The 21,484-nt window shown below is 44.8% G+C and overlaps 1 protein-coding gene across 15 annotated transcripts in view; it reads left to right on the top strand.

The window, feature by feature from the left end:
* The window catches only part of CELF4 (CUGBP Elav-like family member 4), a 921,337-nt gene that overhangs the window by 829,702 nt on the left and 70,151 nt on the right, over nucleotides 1-21,484 (top strand). For 9 of the 15 annotated variants that reach the window (XR_015732034.1, XR_015732033.1, XR_015732027.1 and 6 more), the window contains 2 exons: nucleotides 2,057-2,122; nucleotides 12,704-12,784. Coding sequence is in view for 2 of the 15 variants with exons in the window: in XM_087885501.1 (XP_087741627.1) it covers nucleotides 2,057-2,122; nucleotides 12,704-12,784 (147 nt within the window). In the remaining 13 variants the exon portion in view is untranslated. The remainder of the gene's footprint in view (nucleotides 1-2,056; nucleotides 2,123-12,703; nucleotides 12,785-21,484) is intronic. The other 6 variants (XR_015732035.1, XR_015732028.1, XR_015732024.1 and 3 more) reach the window with 1 other exon arrangement.

Below are 21,484 nucleotides of genomic sequence, written 5' to 3'. Positions count from 1 at the left end.
ACAGGCTCCTCCTGTTCCTCTGCGTCTCTGATATCCGACTCTGGGGACTCTGGAGTCCGTGCATCAGTCCCAGATGGCCCTGGCCCCATCTCTGCCTCCGACGCAGAGCCCTCGTCCCGGCCCTCCCCTGACTCCAGGACTGGCCCATGTCCCTCCCCAGCCTCCTCACTGTCTGACTCCGCTGCCAGCTCTGCAGGCTGCTGGCGGGCCATAACAGGAAATTATCGATGGAAGAGAAATATCAAATTGACAGTTAATATTACACCGAGAGGAAATTGGTGTTTTATCGACAGTGCATTAGTCTAATAGAATGAAACAGATTTTAAAGGTAGATTTTTTTTTTTTTTGCAGGCCATTATTTTTTTTTTAACTGAATATTTCTAAACTTTATATTCTTATAAAATGTAACCAAGCTGGCTTCGAACCGGATAACAGCTGCCAGCATTTTCTATGTTTCTTACTGAAAAGCGCAAATAATTTCTTTCACGAAAGAAGGGCAAATTAAGTTACGAGCTTATGTATCAACGTCAAAATGAGCTGCATATTTTAAAATGCAATGGGAGATTTTAACTTGATGTAGGGATTTTTTTTTTTTTTTATGATTATCATTTTGCATTGCCGCATCCTAAATCTGGGTTTCTCCTAAGCATAAGATTATAACATGTAGATTTGTCAAACTTATTGTAATGTACAATTTGTCATTCAAATCATGCTGGTTAAAATTGCCAATTACTGTGCAATAATCTTATTTTAATGCTGATTTATTTCAACATATTTTTTTTTTAACTTTCAGACAGACGTGCGATATTTTAATATGTAGATTTATATCAATGTCATTTCGGAATTATTTCTTGTCAAACTTACAGCGCTTGAAAAACCTGCTCTTTATTAATAATTTGCTTTTTCTCTACTTTCCTTGCTTCTTTTTCTGATCCACAAATCTAATAAATAAAACTCACAACCACCTTCCCTAAAATGTTTATATAAATGTGAAAAGTTCTAGGAGAGAGTCACTAAATACAGATAGTCATTTACTGACCGTTTGAAGTTACAATGCCACTGAAAATAGTTGTCAGAGTTCCGACAGATGCCCTAATTAAATCATGAACCTCGAGTCAACCTTCAAAAGAAATCCAGTTATTTATCAGGAGCTTCATGTCAGCATGTTCCAGCTGAAGCCAACTCTGACCCCACGTAATTTATGCCCCCATCATGACCCTGTTTCCCCCCTCCCCCCAGGGTGTGTCATTCGCCAATGGAGCAATTTCATGTGTTGTAGAAATCACTCCCCTCCGGCCGCTGTGGATAACCCTGGGAGACAGCCTTGAGAGAGATATGTCTGGAATGTGCTCCTGTCTTTGGCTGCCCTGCTGCTTCATCGGTTTCCCATCCCCCTTGCTTATGGCAACTCGAGAGCAGGCCAGGGATGCTTTGCGAGTTGACAATAGTGACTTATGACCATTTTTCACAGTTATGTCCATTGCAGCATCCCCATGGTCACGTGACTTACATTTGGATGCTTGACCACTGATTCACATTTATGACAGTTGTGGTGTTTGGGAGTCGTTTTGCGACCTTCTAGCCAGCAAAGTCCATGGAGAACCCAGATTCACTTAACAACGGGGATTCACCGTGATTCACTTAACAAAAAGAAAAAAGGCACCAACTTCTTCTTTTTTCTCCCTTTGCACTACACCTCCTCTTTTTTCCTCCCTCTCTTCTTACTTCTCCATGTTTTTTTCCCTTTGTATTTTATACTTTGATAAACGAATAAAAAAGTTTTAATTTGAACAAAGGTGGCAAGAAAAGTCGTAAAACGGGACGGATTCACTTAACAACATAAATGTTGGGGTCGATTGTTCCAACACTGGAAGTTTTTAAGAAGAGATTGGACAACCCTTTGTCTGAAATGTTATAGGGGTCCCCTGCCTGATCAGGGGGTTGGACTAGAAGACCTCCCGGATCCCTTCCGACTCTGTTACTCTGTTATATTGATGTCGCCAAATGTGTTATGTTTCAACCTCCTCTTTCTTTTCTCTCTCTTGTGTTTTCGCAGCACAAAGTCCAACCACGGCTGATCCTTTGCAGCAAGCATACGCTGGAGTACAGCAATACGCAGGTCGTTAGTATTAACACTTTCCCCCAATAACCCTTTCACTTTCACTTCTGGGGGGGTGGGGGGTGGCATTAGAAAAGTCACATTCATGGCTCATCTCATCTGCACGTCCATTGTCTCTCAGCAGGCCAAGGGGCAACATCTGTGCTGTGTCTTAAGAGGCGTTCATTTCTTCCTTAGGTTTACCAATCGAGAATATTTGTAGCTCTTGTATGGTCCTTGGTGCTCTCTGAGCTTAGTGGTTTTCTTGCAGACATTTCATGACCCAACTAGGTAACATCATCAGTGCTAGAAGGGAGTGGGATTTGAAGAGAGGAGGAGGAGGAGGATAATTGTGGAGTCCTTGGTGCTCTCTGAGCTTAGTGGTTTTCTTGCAGACATTTCATGACCCAACTGGATAACATCATCAGTGATAGAAGGCAGTGGGGTTTGTGGAGAGGAGGAGGGGTGAGATGGGAGGAGGAGGAGGAAGAAGAAGAAGAAGTAGAAATTGTGGGTCCCTGGTGCTCTCTGAGCTTAGTGGTTTTCTTGCAGACATTTCATGACCCAACTAGATAACATCATCAGTGATAGAAGGCAGTGGGGTTTGTGGAGAGGAGGAGGGGTGAGATGGGAGGAGGAGGAGGAGGAAGAAGAAGAAGTAGAAATTGTGGGTCCCTGGTGCTCTCTGAGCTTAGTGGTTTTCTTGCAGACATTTCATGACCCAACTAGATAACATCATCAGTGATAGAAGGCAGTGGGGTTTGTGGAGAGGAGGAGGGGTGAGATGGGAGGAGGAGGAGGAGGAAGAAGAAGTAGAAATTGTGGGTCCCTGGTGCTCTCTGAGCTTAGTGGTTTTCTTGCAGACATTTCATGACCCAACTAGATAACATCATCAGTGATAGAAGGCAGTGGGGTTTGTGGAGAGGAGGAGGGGTGAGATGGGAGGAGGAGGAGGAGGAGGAAGAAGAAGTAGAAATTGTGGGTCCCTGGTGCTCTCTGAGCTTGGTGGTTTTCTTGCAGACATTTCATGACCCAACTAGGTAACATCATCAGTGCTAGAAGGGAGTGGGATTTGAAGAGAGGAGGAGGAGGAGGAGGAGGAGGAGGAGGAGGAGGAGGAGGAGGAGGAGGAGGAGGAGGAGAATAATTGTGGAGTCCTTGGTGCTCTCTAAATTTGGTTGTTTTCTTGCAGACGTTTCATGACCCAACTAGGTAACATGATCAGTGCTAGAAGGGAGTGGGGTTTGATCTTTGTTTATATACAAAGTGGTTTGGTTAGAAGAGAATATTTGTAGTCAGGTTTGAACTGTGGGGTTGTTGGGGCTCTCTGAGCTTGGTTGTTTTCTTGCAAACGTTTCATGACCCAACTAGGAAACTTCATCAGTTGCTAGAAGGGGTAAAATTTGATCGCTTTTATATACAAAGTGGTTTGGTTAGAAGAGAATATTTATACTCATCTTTGAACTGTGGGGTTGTTGGTGCTCTCTGATTGTGCTTGTTTTCTTGTAGACGTTTCATTACCTAACCAGGTAACATCATCGGTGCTGGTAGGGAGTGGAGTTTAGTCTCTGTTTATATACTGGTGGCTTACCGTATATCAACATTGGTGGGATTTGTCTTGATGTTTCCTTGATGGTGGTTTACTCGTTGATTGTCTGAGTTGTTAGTTCTGTGATTGGGGTATTGTAGCAAACAACATATAAACAGAGAGCCAAACCAAGCTAAAAATTCCAGGGTTTGGGATCCAAGAAGAAAGGAAGAACAAATATTCAAAGGACCATCTTTTCCCGCTCATATCTACCTGACCCGCTCATATCTACCTGGGGAGGCAGAGAATGTTACAGCTCCCCTCACCTTTAAGAAGGTCCACCTAGCAGGACCAAGTAGAAGGGCCTTCTTTGTGGTGGCTCCCTCCCTGTGGAACATCATCCTGACAGAAATAAAATAGGCCCCTACCTTGACACTCTTTTAAAAGGCCTTTAAGTCCTTGTTTTGCCAATTGGGAATTGGGGACCCCCAGATTGGGGTGAAACCAGAGGTGGGTTTCAGCAGGTTCTGACTAGTTCTGGAGAACCGGTAGCGGAAATTTTGAGTAGTTCGGAGAACTGGTAAATACCACCTCTGGCTGGCCCCAGAGTGAGGTGGGAATGGAAATTTTGCAGTATTGTTCCCCCAGGAGGAGAGGGAATGGAGATTTTGCAATATCCTTCCCCTGGAGTGGGGAGGGAATGGAAATTTTGCAATATCCTTCCCCCAGGAGGAGAGGGAATGGAGATTTTGCAGTATCCTTCCTCTGGAGTGGGGTGGGAATAGAGATTTTGCAATATCCTTCCCCCAGGAGGGGAGGAAATGGAGATTTTGCAGTATCCTTCCCCTGGAGTGGGGAGGGAATGGAAATTTTGCAATATTCTTCCCCCAGGAGGAGAGGGAATGGAGATTTTGCAGTATCCTTCTCCTGCGATGCCCACCAAGCCACGCCCCATAGAACCAGTAGGGAAAAATTTTGGATTTCACCCCTGCCCCACCCCCATCTATTCTCTGCCCCCGAGTCCCAGTTGATCGGGAGGGAATGGGGATTTTGCAGTATCCTTCCCCTGCCACGCCCACCAAGTCACACCTACCAAGCCATGCCATGACCACCAAGCCACGCCCACAGAACCGGTAGTAAAAAAAAAATTGAATCCCACCACTGAGTGAAACCCATCAAATAGCTCATTTCCAAAGCAACAGAGGGCAGGACAAGGAACAACGGATGGAAACCAATCAAGGAGAGAAGCAATCTGGAATTAAGGCGAAACTTCCCAACAGTGAGGACAATTAATCAGTGGAACAGCTTGCCACCAGAAGTTGTGGGTGCTTTATCACTGGAGGTTTTAAAGAAGTGAATGGACAACCACTTGTCTGAAATAGCATAGGGCTGTGATGGCGAACCTATGGCACGCGTGCCACAGGTGGCACGTGAAGCCATATTGGTGGGCACACGAGCATTGCCCTAGCTCAGCTCCAGTACGCATGCACACGCTGGCCAGCTGATTTTCAGACCTTCTGGGCCCACCGGAAGTCGGCAAATGGGCTGTTTCCGGCCTCCAGAGCAGGGGGGTGGGGAAGGCTTTTTTTCACCCTCCCCAGGCTCCTAGAAAGCCTCTGGAGCCTGGGGAGGGCGAAAAACAGGCCTATAGGGCCCACCGGGCCATCACATGCCAAAATCGGGGGGGACCGTGTGGGGGTCACACGCTCTTGCGCGGGGGGCAGGGTGCATAGAATTATGGGTGTGGGCATGCACGCATGTGACCACCCCACATTCCCCCCGCTTTTGGCACGCGATGGCAAAAAGGTTAGCCGTCACTGGCATAGGGTCTCTTGTTTGAGCAGAAGACCTCCAAGGTCCCTTCCAACGCTATTCTGAATTGGACCTTGTTGTAATCCCTATCCTTATCGTTTGAGTGTTGTCACCGAGAGGGATGTGGGATTATTGCCCAGAATCACTGGGAGTGAGCTGGCAGCCATAAAACAATTTTTCTTAAATAAATACGTTCCATAATTGCTTTAAGAAATTGCGCACGGATGTAGGAACCGAGAGTTTAGTTCAACTCCAGGTTCGCTCATGCAGCTAGGACAGTGATGGCGAACCTTGTCGGCACCGAGTTCCCAAACCGGAACACGCCTGCATGCAAGGGCACATGTGTGTGCATGCCAGAGCCCCGGAAACCCAATGACCAGCTGGAAGTTGCACATGCACGCACCAGCCAGCTGTTTTTGGGGCTCTTGGCACACGCATGTGCGCCGGCCATCTGGTCTTCATGCGTGCCGGAGCGCCGGACACCCGAAGACCAGGTAGTCAGCCTGTGCATGCGCACCAGCCCGTGTGTCAGGAACCCAAAGAGCAGCTGGCGATGGCACGCGTGCAGGGGTGGGCTTCAGATCCTTTAGCAACGGGTTCACTGCCCTGTTGCTGGGTGGGTGTGGCCATGGTGGGCATGGCCTAGTTGGCCACCTGCCCCACGGCGGAGGGGTGTTTTTTGCCCTCCCCAGGCTCCAGAAGCTTTCCAGAGGGCGAAAACAGCTTCCCCCGCTGTTTTGCAGTCACCCGTTTTTTTCCCTCCCAGACCCTCTGCGCGGCCCCTGCACTTACCTGGAATGATGAACGGGCTGCGTGGAGACTCCTGGGAGGGGAGAGGCGGGTAGACGTGGTCAGCCAGGAGTGGCATTTGGCGGTTCACCAAACCCCGGCGATCCTTGGCTAGAGGATCGCCCAAACCCTGCCGAACCCCCAGGAGCCCACCCCTGCACACATGCTCTCAGAAAGTGCTCTGTGTGCCATCTCTTGCGCGTGTGCCATAGGTTCGCCATCACGCAGCTAGGACATCAGTGGTGGGTTGCTACCGGTACTCCCCGGTTCTTGCGAACCGGTAGTGGAAATTTTAAGTAGTTCGGATAACCGGTAAATACAACCTCTGCCTGGCCCCGCCCCCAATCTATTCGCTGCCTCCCGAGTCCCAGCTGATTGGCTAGAAGGAAAAAAATCAGGGCTCACTTGACAAAGAAGAGGAGAAAAAAAATGAAGACACCGTAGCTTTAAATTGAGAAGCCAAGAAGCCTCCCAACTGATCGGCTAGAACCGATCCGTTCCTTGTAAACCGCTCGGTGGTGGTAGGTTGGCAATTGAGGCCAAGCTACCTGAAAGCGGTTTCCGATGCTCTCGGTGATGGCAGAGCGGCAAAAAACTGTTTAAACTCTTGCCGCGGTGCTTCAAAGGGCCGCCCTACAGCTGATCAGCGGTAAAAGGCAGTGTGGCGGTAGACCAGTGCGCTCCAAAAACAAATGGGTAGACTGGTACGGCTGTGCAAGCAGTTAAAAGCCTGGTAGATCTGCTAGATCCTAAAGAATTGTTTATCACATGACCATCAAACCACGCCCACAAAATAAGCCACGCCCACAGAACCGGTAGTAAAAAAATGTAGACCCCACCCCTGTAGGACATGCCATGAAGATATTGTAGAAAATATTCAGAACATCTCAACATCCTTTTCCACCTAACAAGTCCATCTTGTTGCTTCAACCAATTAGTTTGCTTCCTGTGGTGCAAAGGACAGTCATTAGTTCTTGCTGTGCAGAGGGGTTTTTTTTGGGGGGGGTGGGGGGGAATCCGGAGAACGTAAATTTTAAAACCTGCATTGGTTGGTGTTTCATTCCCTTAATTGTGTGTCCGGCTTGACAGAGAGGTCACGTTGAGAGGTTCAATTCAAAGGGTTGCGGCTCTTAATTAAAGTCCAAGTATGCAAATGGACGCTTGCTTGCTTGCTTTCCTGCTCCTGCTGGGACCCCATGGGTTCATTATTTTTGGATTCTGTTTGAGATCAAAGGAGCCTTTCCGCTTGCTGTTGGTCTCTGTTATTCAGATCACTTGAGGCGCTGAGATTTAATTGAGTTTTCTAGACCTTGGCGCGATCCAGGTGAATTGGCTGGGTCCCAGTGGGTTGAGACTCTAGAAAGAGTGCAGAGAAGAGCAACAAAGATGATTAGGGGACGGAAGGCTTAAATGTATATGAAGAACAGTTGAAGGAAATTGGGTATGTCTAGTTCTGGTGTCGGCAACCCGTGGCTCCGGAGCCGCATGTGGCTCTTTGGGCCCTCTGCTGTGGCTCCCTGTCCCATCACTGGCTGGCCCTGCCCCTCGCCTTCCCCTCCCAGTCACTCCTCGCCTGGCCTTCGAAATCCGAAAGATACAGAGAAAGGGGGGGAGAGAGGGAGAGGGGGAGAGAGAGACAGATACACAGAGAGAGAGAGAGACAGAGGGAGATACAGAGAGAGAGAGGGAGAGGGAGAGGGAGAGGGGGAGAGAGAGAGACAGAGAGAGATACCGAGAGAATGGGGGGAGAGAGGGAGAGGGGGAGAGAGAGACAGATAGAGAGAGAGAGATACAGGGGGGGAAGAGAGAGGGGGAGATAGAGAGAGAGAGATACAGAGAGGGGGGGAAAGAGAGAGAGAGAGACAGAGGGAGATACAGAGAGAGAGAGGGAGAGGGAGAGGGAGAGGGGGACAGAGAGAGACAGAGAGAGATACCGAGAGAGAGGGGGGAGAGAGGGAGAGGGGGAGAGAGAGACAGATAGAGAGAGAGAGATACGGGGGGGGAAGAGAGAGGGGGAGATAGAGAGAGAGAGATACAGAGAGAGGGGGAAAGAGAGAGGGGGGAGAGAGAGAGAGAGAGATACAGAGAGGGGAAGAGAGAGAGTGGGGAGATAGAGAGAGAGATATACAGAGAGAGGGGGAGAGAGAGAGACAGAGAGAGGGGGGAGAGGGGGAGAGGAGGAGAGAGAGACAGATACACAGAGAAAGAGAGATACAGAGAGGGGAAGAGAGAGAGGGGGGGAGAGAGAGAGAGATACAGAGAGAGGGGGAGAGAAAGAGACAGAGAGAGATACAGAGAGAGGGGGAGAGAGGGGGAGATAGAGAGAGAGAGATACAGAGAGGGGGGAAAGAGAGAGGGGGAGAGAGAGAGAGAGATACAGAGAGGGGAAGAGAGAGAGTGGGGAGATAGAGAGAGAGATATACAGAGAGAGGGGGAGAGAGAGAGACAGAGAGAGGGGGGAGAGGGGGAGAGGAGGAGAGAGAGACAGATACACAGAGAAAGAGAGATACAGAGAGGGGAAGAGAGAGAGTGGGGAGATAGAGAGAGAGATATACAGAGAGAGGGGGAGAGAGAGAGACAGAGAGAGGGGGGAGAGGGGGAGAGGAGGAGAGAGAGACAGATACACAGAGAAAGAGAGATACAGAGAGGGGAAGAGAGAGAGGGGGGGAGAGAGAGAGAGATACAGAGAGAGGGGGAGAGAAAGAGACAGAGAGAGATACAGAGAGAGGGGGAGAGAGGGGGAGATAGAGAGAGAGAGATACAGAGAGGGGGGGAAAGAGAGAGGGGGAGAGAGAGAGAGAGATACAGAGAGGGGAAGAGAGAGAGTGGGGAGATAGAGAGAGAGATATACAGAGAGAGGGGGAGAGAGAGAGACAGAGAGAGGGGGGAGAGGGGGAGAGGAGGAGAGAGAGACAGATACACAGAGAAAGAGAGATACAGAGAGGGGAAGAGAGAGAGTGGGGAGATAGAGAGAGATATATACAGAGAGAGGGGGACAGAGAGAGACAGAGAGAGGGGGGAGAGGGGGAGAGGAGGAGAGAGAGACAGATACACAGAGAAAGAGAGATACAGAGAGGGGAAGAGAGAGAGGGGGGGAGAGAGAGATACAGAGAGAGGGGGAGAGAAAGAGACAGAGAGAGATACAGAGAGAGGGGGAGAGAGGGAGAGAGAGAGAGAGAAAGCTTTTGTGGTTCCCGGTGTTTTTTAACAACTGGCTCTCTGCCCTAATGATCGGCTGGGTAGGCGTGGCTAGGGGGATCATGTGACTGGGTGGCAGTGAGTGATGTGGAGTTGGCCACGCCCATCCAGGTTTTGTGGCTCCCGGTGTTTGTTTGTTTGTTTTCTGTGGGAAACAAACTTGTTTCTGTGGGTTTAAGGTTGCAGACCCCCTGGTCTAGTTTAATGAAAAGAGGGACTAGGGGAGACATGATAGCAGCATTCCAATATCTAACGGGCTGAAGAAGAAGAAGGGGTCAAGCTATTCTCCAAAGCAACTGAGGGCAGGAGAGGAAGCAATGGATGGAAACTGATCAAGGAGAGAAGCAAACCTGGAATTTAGGAGAAATTTCCTGACAGTTAGAACAATTAATCAGTGGAACAATTTGCCTCCAGAAGTTGTGGATGCTCCATTCCTGGAGGTTTTTAAGAAGAGAATGGACAACCACTTGTCTGGACTGGGGTAGGATTTCCTGCTTGGGCAGGGGTTGGACTAGAAGACCTCCAAGGTCCCTTCCAACTCTGTTGTTCGGTTGTTATCCTGAGTGATGAGAGTTGTGGGTTTCTTTGGGAATGAGAAGGTTCTTCATGTAAGATCTCTGCAGAGCACCAACTTGGAAAAGTCTAACCCTACACATTATATTGGTTGTCCTCTTATTTTGGTAAGGTATAAGATCTAAATTAAGCCCAATCAAGTTAAGACGTGCCCCAAATATGTTTCTGGATTGGCTAATTCCATCATCATCATCATCATCATCATCATCATCATCATCATCATCATCATCATCATCATCATATCATCATCTATATATACTAAAATTCCATGGTTTGCAGCCCAGCTACATTATTTAGAGGGGGTCATACGGGGAAACTCTCTTAAATTGTACCATCTGCATTTATCTACCATTTTCACAAGAATGTGTTATGCAAAAAGTCAAGCTGATGTAACCTGTTGAGGAACAGGTATCAGGCAAGGTTTAGGATAAAAGGTAAGGACCCTCTTGATTCAAGCTTATCTCCAAGAGACCTCAGGGAGATGTCCATGTGGTTTTCTTGGCAACGATTGGGTGATGTTCAGATGACCAAAGAATGATCTTGAGGGTACTTGGATAGGAGACCATTAGCAAATCTGAAACTGTAGCTAGACCAGGAAAGGAAGTCTCAGAAGAAGACCATCTCACATCTCATTGCAAGAGAACAATATGGGCAATGTCTGGGCAGCTACTAATGAAAGCTGAATGGAAGGATACTTGACTTCTGTGTTTTTCATGACTAAACCATTGGAGTCTTGTTCTTTCCTCCAAAGGACCTTGAGATGTCTCAGTACATCCTGGTCTATCTTCTCCATCTTGAAATGGTTGAAATTGGCTGTAGTGACTCTTCATCGTTCATGGTTTTTTTTTCCATCCGTCAAACCTGTCAGTGCAATAACTTGACACTTCCGAATGGCCATTTGAGGTACATGATATGCGCAAACATGGAAGCTGAACATCGAATGTCTATGGAGCTTCTCAATCATCTAGGTCATGGTTGTCCCCAAAGTGTTTCTTCCAAAAGGCAACTGGACTTTCTTGGGTTTTTTTTCTCTTTGAAAACATTTCGCTTCTCATCCAAGAAGCTTCTTCAATTCCTGAAGTTCCAGAAGAAGTACCTCTCCTTAGTATTTTATAAATACTAATACCTTATAAATACTTAATCTATATATATATAAATGGATGTGTGTGTGTATGTTCCAGCATAACTCTGGAACGCCTTGATCAATTTCAACCAAACTTGGTACACAGATGACTTACTCTCTGGAAAGAAATACTGTGTGGGGGGGGTGTAAGACACCCCTAACACCCCTCAGGGTGTGTTCTGTTAAGATACAGCATACAGCCTGTTGTGCCTTAAAATGGCTTCTACTGTACAGCACAGTGGAATTGCCATGGTAATGGCTTTACAGTACTCCACAAGGGGGCTCCCTCTGGTAAGGGGGAAAATCCAACATTAGAAATTATGTTTGGTCCGGACATTTTCAACAAGGCATACATAGGAGAAAAGAACTACAACATCCAAATGATCATGGAGCAGCTAGTAAAGCAACATAGTATCATGTTACTTGATGCTTTTGGGGGCACAGGGAAAAATTTCTAATTAATTTAATTCTCGCCAAATTTAGGGCTCAGGGTGAAGTTGCTCTTCCTGTCTAATACAGGATTGGGATAAATAAATACCTGGGCAATACTGGGTTATCAGCTAGTATTTTATAAAGTATGATTACCACTTTATAAAACCTTAGTAAGAATGATGCATCCAGTTTTGGTCACTTTACCAAGAAAGATAGATAGATAGATAGATAGATAGATAGATAGATAGATAGATAGATAGATAGATAGATAGATAGATAGATAGATAGATAGATAGATAGAGATAGAGATAGAGATAGAAGAGATAGAGATAGAAGAGATAGAGATAGAGATAGAGATAGAGATAGAGATATGGGGCTGCAGAAAAACCTTGGTTATGTAGGGAAAACCTGGCTAGAGGAAAAACATATATATATAAGATGATTAAAGGCCTGGAGAGTAAAACGTATGAAGAACGGTTGCAGGATTTGGGTTTGGCTGGTCTAGTGGGGACATGATATCAGTCTTCCAATATTTGAGGGGCTGCCATAAAGAAGAGGGGGGGGGGCTCAGCTTATTTTTCAAAGCAGCAGAAGGCAAGACAAGAAACCGTAAATGGAAACTCATCAAGGAGAGAAGCAACCTGGGATTAAGGAGAAACTTCCTAACAGTGAGGACAATTAACCAGTGGAACAGCTTGCCACCAGAAGTTGTGGATGCTCCATCCCTGGAGGTCTTTCAGAAGGGACTGAACAACCACCTTTGTCAAATGGAATAGGGTCTCCTGCTTGAGCAGGGGGCTGGACTAGAAGACCTCCAAAGTCCCTTCCAGCTCTATTCTGATTGAAGCTTCTTGGATGAGGAGCAAAATGTTTTCAAAGGAAATAAAGCAAGGAAGTCCAGTTTCCTTTTGGGAAAAAAAAAGCATCTTTTCGGAAGCTGAACTTTCTTTAGCTCCTCAGAGCTATTCTATCTCCTCCTTCCACTGTTGAATGTTAAGAGGTCTGGTTTCCTAAATTTTTGGATCTTCTGGCGTCCTTGCAAAAGGCTGTTTCTGACTTATGAGATTGAATTCTTGGGTTGAGATGATACAGTTCCTCTCTTGTTCCTGCAAGGACCTTAAAGTCTGCTTTTCTTCCTTTCTCCCTCTAGCTGCTTATCCTGCAGCCTATGGTCAGATAGGCCAGGCCTTCCCACAGCCACCTCCCATGATTCCACAGCAACAGAGAGAAGGTGAGTCTTTGAGCTGCTGAAATGACCACTGCTTGGGCTTTCTGTAGAGTCAGAAACAAGGCTAAACCAACCGTCCCGTAGGAAATTGCAGGTATCCAGGTATCTGAGCAGAAGAGAAATCTTGTTAGAGGTGGCCAAAGTCAACAGTAAATCAAGGGAAGACGGTAAGTTGTTGATAAGAACCGTGGTGGTGCAGTGGTTAGAATACAGTATTGCAGGTTAACTCTGCTCACTGGCAGCAGTTCAATCCTGACCGACTCAAAGTTGACTCGGCTTTCCATCCTTCTGAGGTCGGTAAAATGAGGACCCGGATTGTTGGGGTCAACAGGCTGACTCTGTAAACTGCTTAGAGAGGGCTGTAAAAGCGATATATAAGTGTAACTGCTAGTGCGATAGATAGATAGATAGATAGATAGATAGATAGATAGATAGATAGATAGATAGATAGATAGATAGATAGATAGATAGATAGAGTGGATGGATGGATGGATGGATGGATGGATGGATGGATGGATGGATGGGAGGGAGGGAGGGAGGGAGGAAGGAAGGAAGGAAGGAAGGAAGGAAGGAAGGAAGGAAGGAAGGAAGGAAGGAAAGAGAAAGAAAGATAGATAGAGTGGATGGATGGATGGATGGATGGATGGATGGACGGATGGACGGATGGACGGATGATAGATGGATGGGTGGGTGGATGGATGGATGATAGATAGATAGATAGATAGATAGATAGATAGATAGATAGATAGATAGATGATGGATGGATGATAGATGGATAGATGGATGATAGATAGATAGATAGATAGATAGATAGATAGATAGATAGATAGATAGATAGATAGATAGATAGATAGATAGATAGATAGATAGATAGAGTGGATGGATGGATGGATGGATGGATGGATGGATGGATGGATGGATGGATGGAAGGGAGGGAGGGAGGGAGGGAGGGAGGAAGGAAGGAAGGAAGGAAAGAGAAAGAAAGATAGATAGAGTGGATGGATGGATGGATGGATGGATGGATGGATGGACGGATGGACGGATGATAGATGGATGGGTGGGTGGATGGATGGATGATAGATAGATAGATAGATAGATAGATAGATAGATAGATAGATAGATAGATAGATGATGGATGGATGATAGATGGATAGATGGATGATAGATAGATAGATAGATAGATAGATAGATAGATAGATAGATAGATAGATAGATAGATAGATAGATAGAGTGGATGGATGGATGGATGGATGGATGGATGGATGGATGGATGGATGGATGGATGGATTGGAGGAAGGAAAGAAGGAAGGAAAGAGAAAGAAAGAAAGATAGATAGAGAAGATGGATTGGTGGATGGATGGATGATAGATAGATAGATAGATAGATAGATAGATAGATAGAGATAGATAGATAGATAGATAGATAGATAGATAGATAGATAGATAGATAGAGTAGATGGATGGATGGATGGAAGGAAGGAAGGAAGGAAGGGAGGGAGGGAGGGAGGGAGGGAGGAAGGAAAGAGAAAGAAAGAAAGAAAGAGTGGATGGATGGATGGATGGATGGATGGATGGATGGATGGACGGATGATAGATGGATGGGTGGGTGGATGGATGGATGATAGAGAGATAGATAGATAGATAGATAGATAGATAGATAGATAGATAGATAGATAGATAGATAGATGATGGATGGATGATAGATGGATAGATGGATGATAGATAGATAGATAGATAGATAGATAGATAGATAGATAGATAGATAGATAGATAGATAGATAGAGTAGATGGATGGATGGATGGATGGATGGATGGATGGATGGAAGGAAGGAAGGAAGGAAGGAAGGAAGGAAGGAAGGAAGGAAGGGAGGGAGGGAGGGAGGGAGGGAGGGAGGAAGGAAGGAAAGAGAAAGAAAGAAAGAGTGGATGGATGGATGGATGGATGGATGGATGGATGGATGGACGGATGATAGATGGATGGGTGGGTGGATGGATGGATGATAGAGAGATAGAGAGATAGAGAGATAGAGAGATAGAGAGATAGATAGAGTGGATGGATGGATGGATGGATGGATGGATGGATGGATGGATGGATGGATTGGAGGAAGGAAGGAAGGAAAGAGAAAGAAAGAAAGAAAGATAGATAGATAGAGAAGATGGATTGGTGGATGGATGGATGGATGGATGATAGATCGATCGATCGATCGATAGATAGATAGATAGATAGATAGATAGATAGATAGATAGACAGACAGACAGACAGACAGACAGACAGACAGACAGACAGACAGATATCAGTCACTTTTTTCAGTGCCATTGTAACTTTGAACAGTCGCTAAATGAACTGTTGTAAGTTGAGGACTTCCTGTAATTGAGAAAGGGATGAACTGCCATCTTCTGCAACTTGCTATTCACCAAGTGTCTTGGATTATCTTCCTTCTGTATACAGCTAGTGGTGTCAAAATCCAGGAACTTTTAAGATGAGATGAAAAAGAGGGGGGGGGAAATAGGCTAAATCTTTCTGTTCTTGAACTTTATAGATTTTTTTTTATTTTTTATTTTATTTCAAATTTATATACCGCACCTTCTCCCGAGGGACTCAGGGCGGTGTATACAGCCAGATAAAAACATACAATACAAACATTAAAAAACAATTAAAAGGATATATATTAATTTGGCCCCAATTTAAGATAACAAACCAATTAAAAATATGTTAAAAAATATGTTAAGCCAGCCCGGCTTGCTGAAAAAAGAAAGTTTTAAGGGCACGGCAGAAGGCACCGAGATCTTGGATTCTCCTTATCTCTGGGGGCAGCTGATTCCAGAGGGTAGATGTATGTACACCTTGAGAGGATTTCTGACTTACAATAGAGACAGTGATACGTTCAAAAATACGGGTGCCTTATTTTTCAAGAGGGTTGTTAATGCATAATTCAAGGACAACAAGCTGAAGGGAGCAAAGTTCAAAGGTTCCTCTGCTTATTTGATCCACTTTTATCCAAAATGTGTACTTTTTTTTCTACGGTGGAAATTTTCCCCGACCTTCTTTTATCCTTGAGAAGTTTAGAGCCCACCGCTCTTAGCCTCCTCCGGCAATGCTTCTCAAAGTGGATCACGTCGGCTTGAGAAGAAGTCACTGAATTGAGGCTTCCTTGGGGCTTTGACCCCATAGAGAACCCCTTTTAATATTCGTTTTTTTTTTTAAATTTCTCTTCTTTTTCACCTTATGGATGCCCCTGCTGGGCTAACCAGCTTTGGACTGTAATTTAATTTTCCTTAGAACCTAGTAAGAAAATTAATCTAATCCACGAAAGCTTGCATTTTCTCAGGTATCTTTCTTCATACCTCCACTCTTAATATCTCTATCTGTCTGACTGTCAGACAGATTATCTGATTATCTGTCCATCCATCCATCTATCCATCCATCCGTCTGTCCGTCCATCCATTCCATCTGTATCATCTATCTATCTATCTATCTATCTATCTATCTATCTATCTATCTATCTATCTATCTATCTACCTATCACTTATCTATCTATCACCTATCTATCTATCTATCTATCTATCTATCTATCTATCTATCACTTATCTATCTATCAGCTATCTATCTATCTATCACTTATCTATCTATCAGCTATCTATCTATATCTATCTATCTATCAGTTATCTATCTATCACCTATCTATATCTATCTATCTATCTATCTATCTATCTATCTATCTATCTATCTATCTATCTATCTATCTATCTATCTATCTATCTATCACCTATATCTATCTATCTATCTATCTATCACTTATCTATCTATCACCTATCTATATCTATCTATCTATCTATCTATCTATCTATCTATCTATCTATCTATCTATCTATCTATCTATCTATCTATCTATCTAATCTGTTTGTCTAATCTACCCATCCATATTCATCTATATCTATCTATATACTGTGTGCATATACTATATGTGTGTGTGTATATACATCTATATATAAATCCAATCATCTATCAATCATTTCATCTATCTATCTATCTATCTATCTGAATCACCTTGAGGTAATAAGGATAGCAAATAAATTTAAAAATCTAATAAACAAATAAACAAATATCATCTTACCCATCCATTATCTATCTATCTATCTATCTATCTATCTATCTATCTATCTATCTATCTATCTATCTATCTATCTATCATCTATCTATCATCTATCTATCTTTCATCTCTATTAGCTATCATTTATATCTCTATCTATCTCTATCTATCTATCATCTATCCTATTTATCATCTTTCTATCATCTATCTATATCTACCATATCTAATCTATTTATCTATCTACCTACTTACCTACCTACAATATATCTGCCAAATTTCCTTTCACGAAATGTGGGCTGAGTCTCAGGCAATCTGAACATCCCCAGTTCTCTTGAAGCTGGGTAAATGTCAATGCCAGGACTTAAAGGAAGAAAATGTCATAAGGGTGTCAGGGTCCCAACGAAAGAAGACTCCAAGGCTTGAAGTTCCTCAAAGTTCCATTTTATTAGAGATGTCATATTGGCACATCTGGGAAAACCAGAATCTGAAAGCTTCCAGGTTTCCCCCCCCCCAAAGGAAGTCCAAGTCCCTGCCCCAACAAGTCCATCACATGGTCCAATCAAAGCACCATCCCAACTGGAGATGCCTCCAGTCACACCACTCCAGGTGCAGAGCAGGATGTCCTTGACTCTCAAAGAAAAGAATGTTATTATCACTATACATCACCTATGCTCCATACAATCCCCTCTTCCAGTTTCCCACAGTAGGAAATGTGGCAGGTCTGAAGGCCCAAATGTAAAAGTTGGCTTCCAGGTCTCACAAAGGGTGAACTTGATTGCCTACTCTGGTCTCCTGCAAAGGTTCTCTTTCCATTATATTCCTCCTCCCTCCACCTTCCATCCTTCCAGCCACCCCGAGCATCTCTGCTTGGACCATACCTTCATCACCTAACTTCTCACATGCAATTCTCAAAGCCTGGCAAAGGAGTACTCGGAAGGAACTCAAGATTCATATACAGGTTAACAGAGTTGGAAGGGACCTTGTAGGTCATCTAGTCCAATCCCCCATCCAAGAAGACCCTACACCATTTTTGACAGATGGCAGTCCAGTCTCTTCTTGAAAGCTTCCAATGACAAAGCTCCTACAATTTCTGAAGGCAACTTCTGTTCCATGGATTGATTGTTCTCACTGTCAGAAAATTCCTCCTTATTTCTAGGTTGAAACTCTCCTTGATCAGTTTCCATCCATTATTCCTTGTCTGGCCTTCAGGTGCTTTGGAGAATAGCTTGATCCCCTCCTCTCTGTGGCAGCCCCTCAAATATCAAAAGACTGCTCTCATGTCTCCCCTGGTCCTTCTCTTCACTAGACTAGCCAGGCCCAGTTCCTGCAACCGTTCATCATATGTTTTAGTCTCCAATCCCCTCATCATCCTGGTTGCTCTTCTCTGCACTTTTTCTAGAATCTCAACATCTTTTTTATAGTGTGGTGACCAAAACTGGATGCAGTACTCTAGGTGTGGTCTTACTAAGTCTTTATAGGGTGATATAAGTACCTCACTTGATCTTGATTGAATCCCTCTGTTAATGCAGTTTAGGATTGCATTGGCTTTTTTGGTTGCCGCCACATACTGCTGGCTCATATTTAACTGGTTGTCCATTAAGACTCCAAGATCCCTCTCACAGTTACTGCTATTAAGCCTGGTTTCTCCCAATCTATATGCGTACTTCTGGTTTTTCTTGCCTAAGTGTAAGACTTTACTTTTCTCTTCATTGAATTTCATTTTGTATATTCAACCTGAAGATGAACTCATCAAATGGGCTGGTCCTTGCAGAAGACATTAATCAACCAAAGATATCATCCATCAGCTTCGTATGGTGAGGAATAGATCAGAATAACTCTGTTATTCTGAATATAGTCAGCTTCTGTTAATAAGTTAATGTGGTCTTCTTAAACCAGAGACACCTATTGTCATTTGACCTCCCACGTTCTTCTCACTGGAACATCTGTGGATGGATTTTTTTCCCCTATCCTCTATTATTATTATTATTTTGTCCATTGCAATCAATACTTGAGTAAATGGACGTGTATGGAGAAAACCACAAATACTGAAATAGTTCAGCTGATGAGTTTTTCAGCCTCGTATGAAAAGTATTGATTTATCTGGACGTGTTGAGCACTGAATGATATTTTCGATTCACCGAGAAGAAGAGAAAACAGGATGGCACTAGATTCTTCACCAAGGATTTCTTTGGGTATTAATCTCCAAAAAAAACCCTACAAAAGTATTTTTACACAATTCCTCTGAAGTTTATGAAAGGATACAAACTCTGTGAGAAAAATTGGTATAAAGAGAATTTCTTAGTACATTTCTTCTCTAGGACTTTTTCTTTTTTACCTCAGAATTACCTCAGAAATACCTCAGTATTTTTTTTAGAGAAATGAACTCATTTTCAACTGTTCCTTTTGCCAACTTGCTGATATTCTTTCTTTATAAGTGGACGATAAATGCAGAAAGAAAGGGAATAATTCTGAAGAATTAACAGAGGTTGCATTATATGAGGAATACAAAAGCCAGGTTCCCAGCTCAATAAATAAAATTGGTGCTGAATAATGCTCCCATTATTATAATCCCATTGACACACATATATTTTGTTAATTCTATCTACATTTTCTCCAGCTGACATCGATTTAGTCATATCCAGCAAAGGTGTAGACCAGAAGATGACAACTTGCTTCATGAAGGCTCCAGATATTTTCCCTAGTACTTTGTGGACTACCAGTTATGTCTAATTTTTTTTCCCCTTTAAATAACACTCGCAACTTGATGCTACGTCTGATCTTGTGGTTGATTGTCCATCCACAGAATCTACTTATTCCTCACTGACTGACCTTCCTCCATGGTCATGGAAGATGCTATAATCCCAGAATACTATATATTGCCCAATGTATGTTTGATTTCCATTCAAAACTTGGCATCGTCTTCTAACAGCTGCTCAAATCCAAAGACCAAAAACAATTTGGTCATAACCAGAAAGATGTAGACTAGATATTTAACAGAATAGATTTAACAGAATTAAAAGAATAACAGAGTTGGAACGGACTTTGGAGATCTTCTAACCCAACTCCCTGCTCAAGCAGGAGACCCTATACAGCAGAGGTCTCCAACCTTGGCAACCTTAAGACTTGTGGACTTCAACTCCCAGAATGCTCTCAACAAAGCTGGCTGAGGAATTCTGGGAGTTGAAGTCCACAAGTCTTAAAGTTGTCAAGGTTGGAGACCTCTGCTACATACTACCATCCGGTCAAATGGCTGTCAAAACTCTTCTTCAAAAACCTCCAGTGATGGAGCAGCCACAACTTCTGGAGGCAAGTTGTTCCACTGATTAATTGTCCTCACTGTCAGGAAATTTATCCTTACTTCTAGGTTGCTTCTCTCCTTGATTAGTTTCTATCCATTGCTTCTTGTCCTGCCCTCAGGTTTTTGGAGAATAGGTTGACCTTCCCTCTTCTTTGTGACAGCCCTTGGAAGATGGCTAACACATCACCCCTAGTCCTTCTCTTCATTACTCTAGACATTTATTTATTTATAAGGTCTTGGTTCGAGGGAGACCACTGTGCCTCAGATTGTCGGATGTGAGTCCCTCTTCGTGAGATGGGGTCATGGGGTTCAGATGGGCTTGCTGCTTGTGTACCTGGCTCCCTGCCGCGTGGCAGCAGCCCTGCCTGAGCTACTCGACGTGATAGCCGCGGTGGCAGTTGATACACCCAGGCTTATGGTCATGGGTGATTTCAACTTGCCATCCGTTGGTGAAACGTCTGGGATGGCTCGGGAGTTCATGGCTTCCATGACGGCCATGGACCTGACCCAGTTAGTTCATGGCCCCACTCACGGGGGGGGACACACTCTAGACTTGATTTTTGTCTCTGGCCAGTGGTTGAGTGATCTTGTTATAGGGGATATAGATATGGAACCCTTGTCATGGTCAGATCACTCACTCCTTCGTCTGGACCTTCGTACCGCTACACCCCGCCGCAGGGAGGCGGACCCAATTAGATGGGTCCGCCCCAGGCGCCTGATGGATCCTAATAGGTTCCAGACGGAGCTTGGGCCAATTCCTGATGATCTGGCACACGACTCGGCCGAGGACCTAGTAGCTGCCTGGGACCGGGCGGCTGGTGGGGCCTTGGATCGAGTCGTGCCTTTGCGGCCTCTGACCCGGTGTCGATCCCTCGCGGCTCCTTGGTTCACCGAGGAACTGAGGGAGATGAAACGCCGGAAAAGACGCCTAGAGAGCGGTTGGAGGGCCAGTCGCGCTGAATCTGACCGAACACTGGTAAGGTCGCATATTAAGACCTACCTAGTGGCGATAAAGACGGCAAAGTTTAATTACTTTTCCGCCTCTATTGCGTCATCAGGGAATCGTCCGGCCGCCCTGTTCAGGGTAACCCGCTCCCTGCTCCATCTGGGAGCGCGGGAGGATCCATTGGAAGGCAGGGCGGAGGATTTCGGACAATACCTGCATGACAAAATCGCTCAGATCCGGGGGGACTTGGACTCTGACTGGGTAGATCAGGGCAGGGTGACGAGGAATAGTCCTGAGAATGTTATCTGGGAGGAGTTTGATGCTGTGACTCCCGATGATGTGGACAGGATCTTGGGGAGACTTAGTGCG

Source organism: Pantherophis guttatus, chromosome 2, assembly GCF_059756535.1.
Source record: "Pantherophis guttatus breed Tessera chromosome 2, ASM5975653v1, whole genome shotgun sequence".
Taxonomy (NCBI): domain Eukaryota; kingdom Metazoa; phylum Chordata; class Lepidosauria; order Squamata; family Colubridae; genus Pantherophis; species Pantherophis guttatus.
Note: the sequence above shows the minus strand (reverse complement) of the source record. Positions and strands in the feature narration are given on the sequence as shown.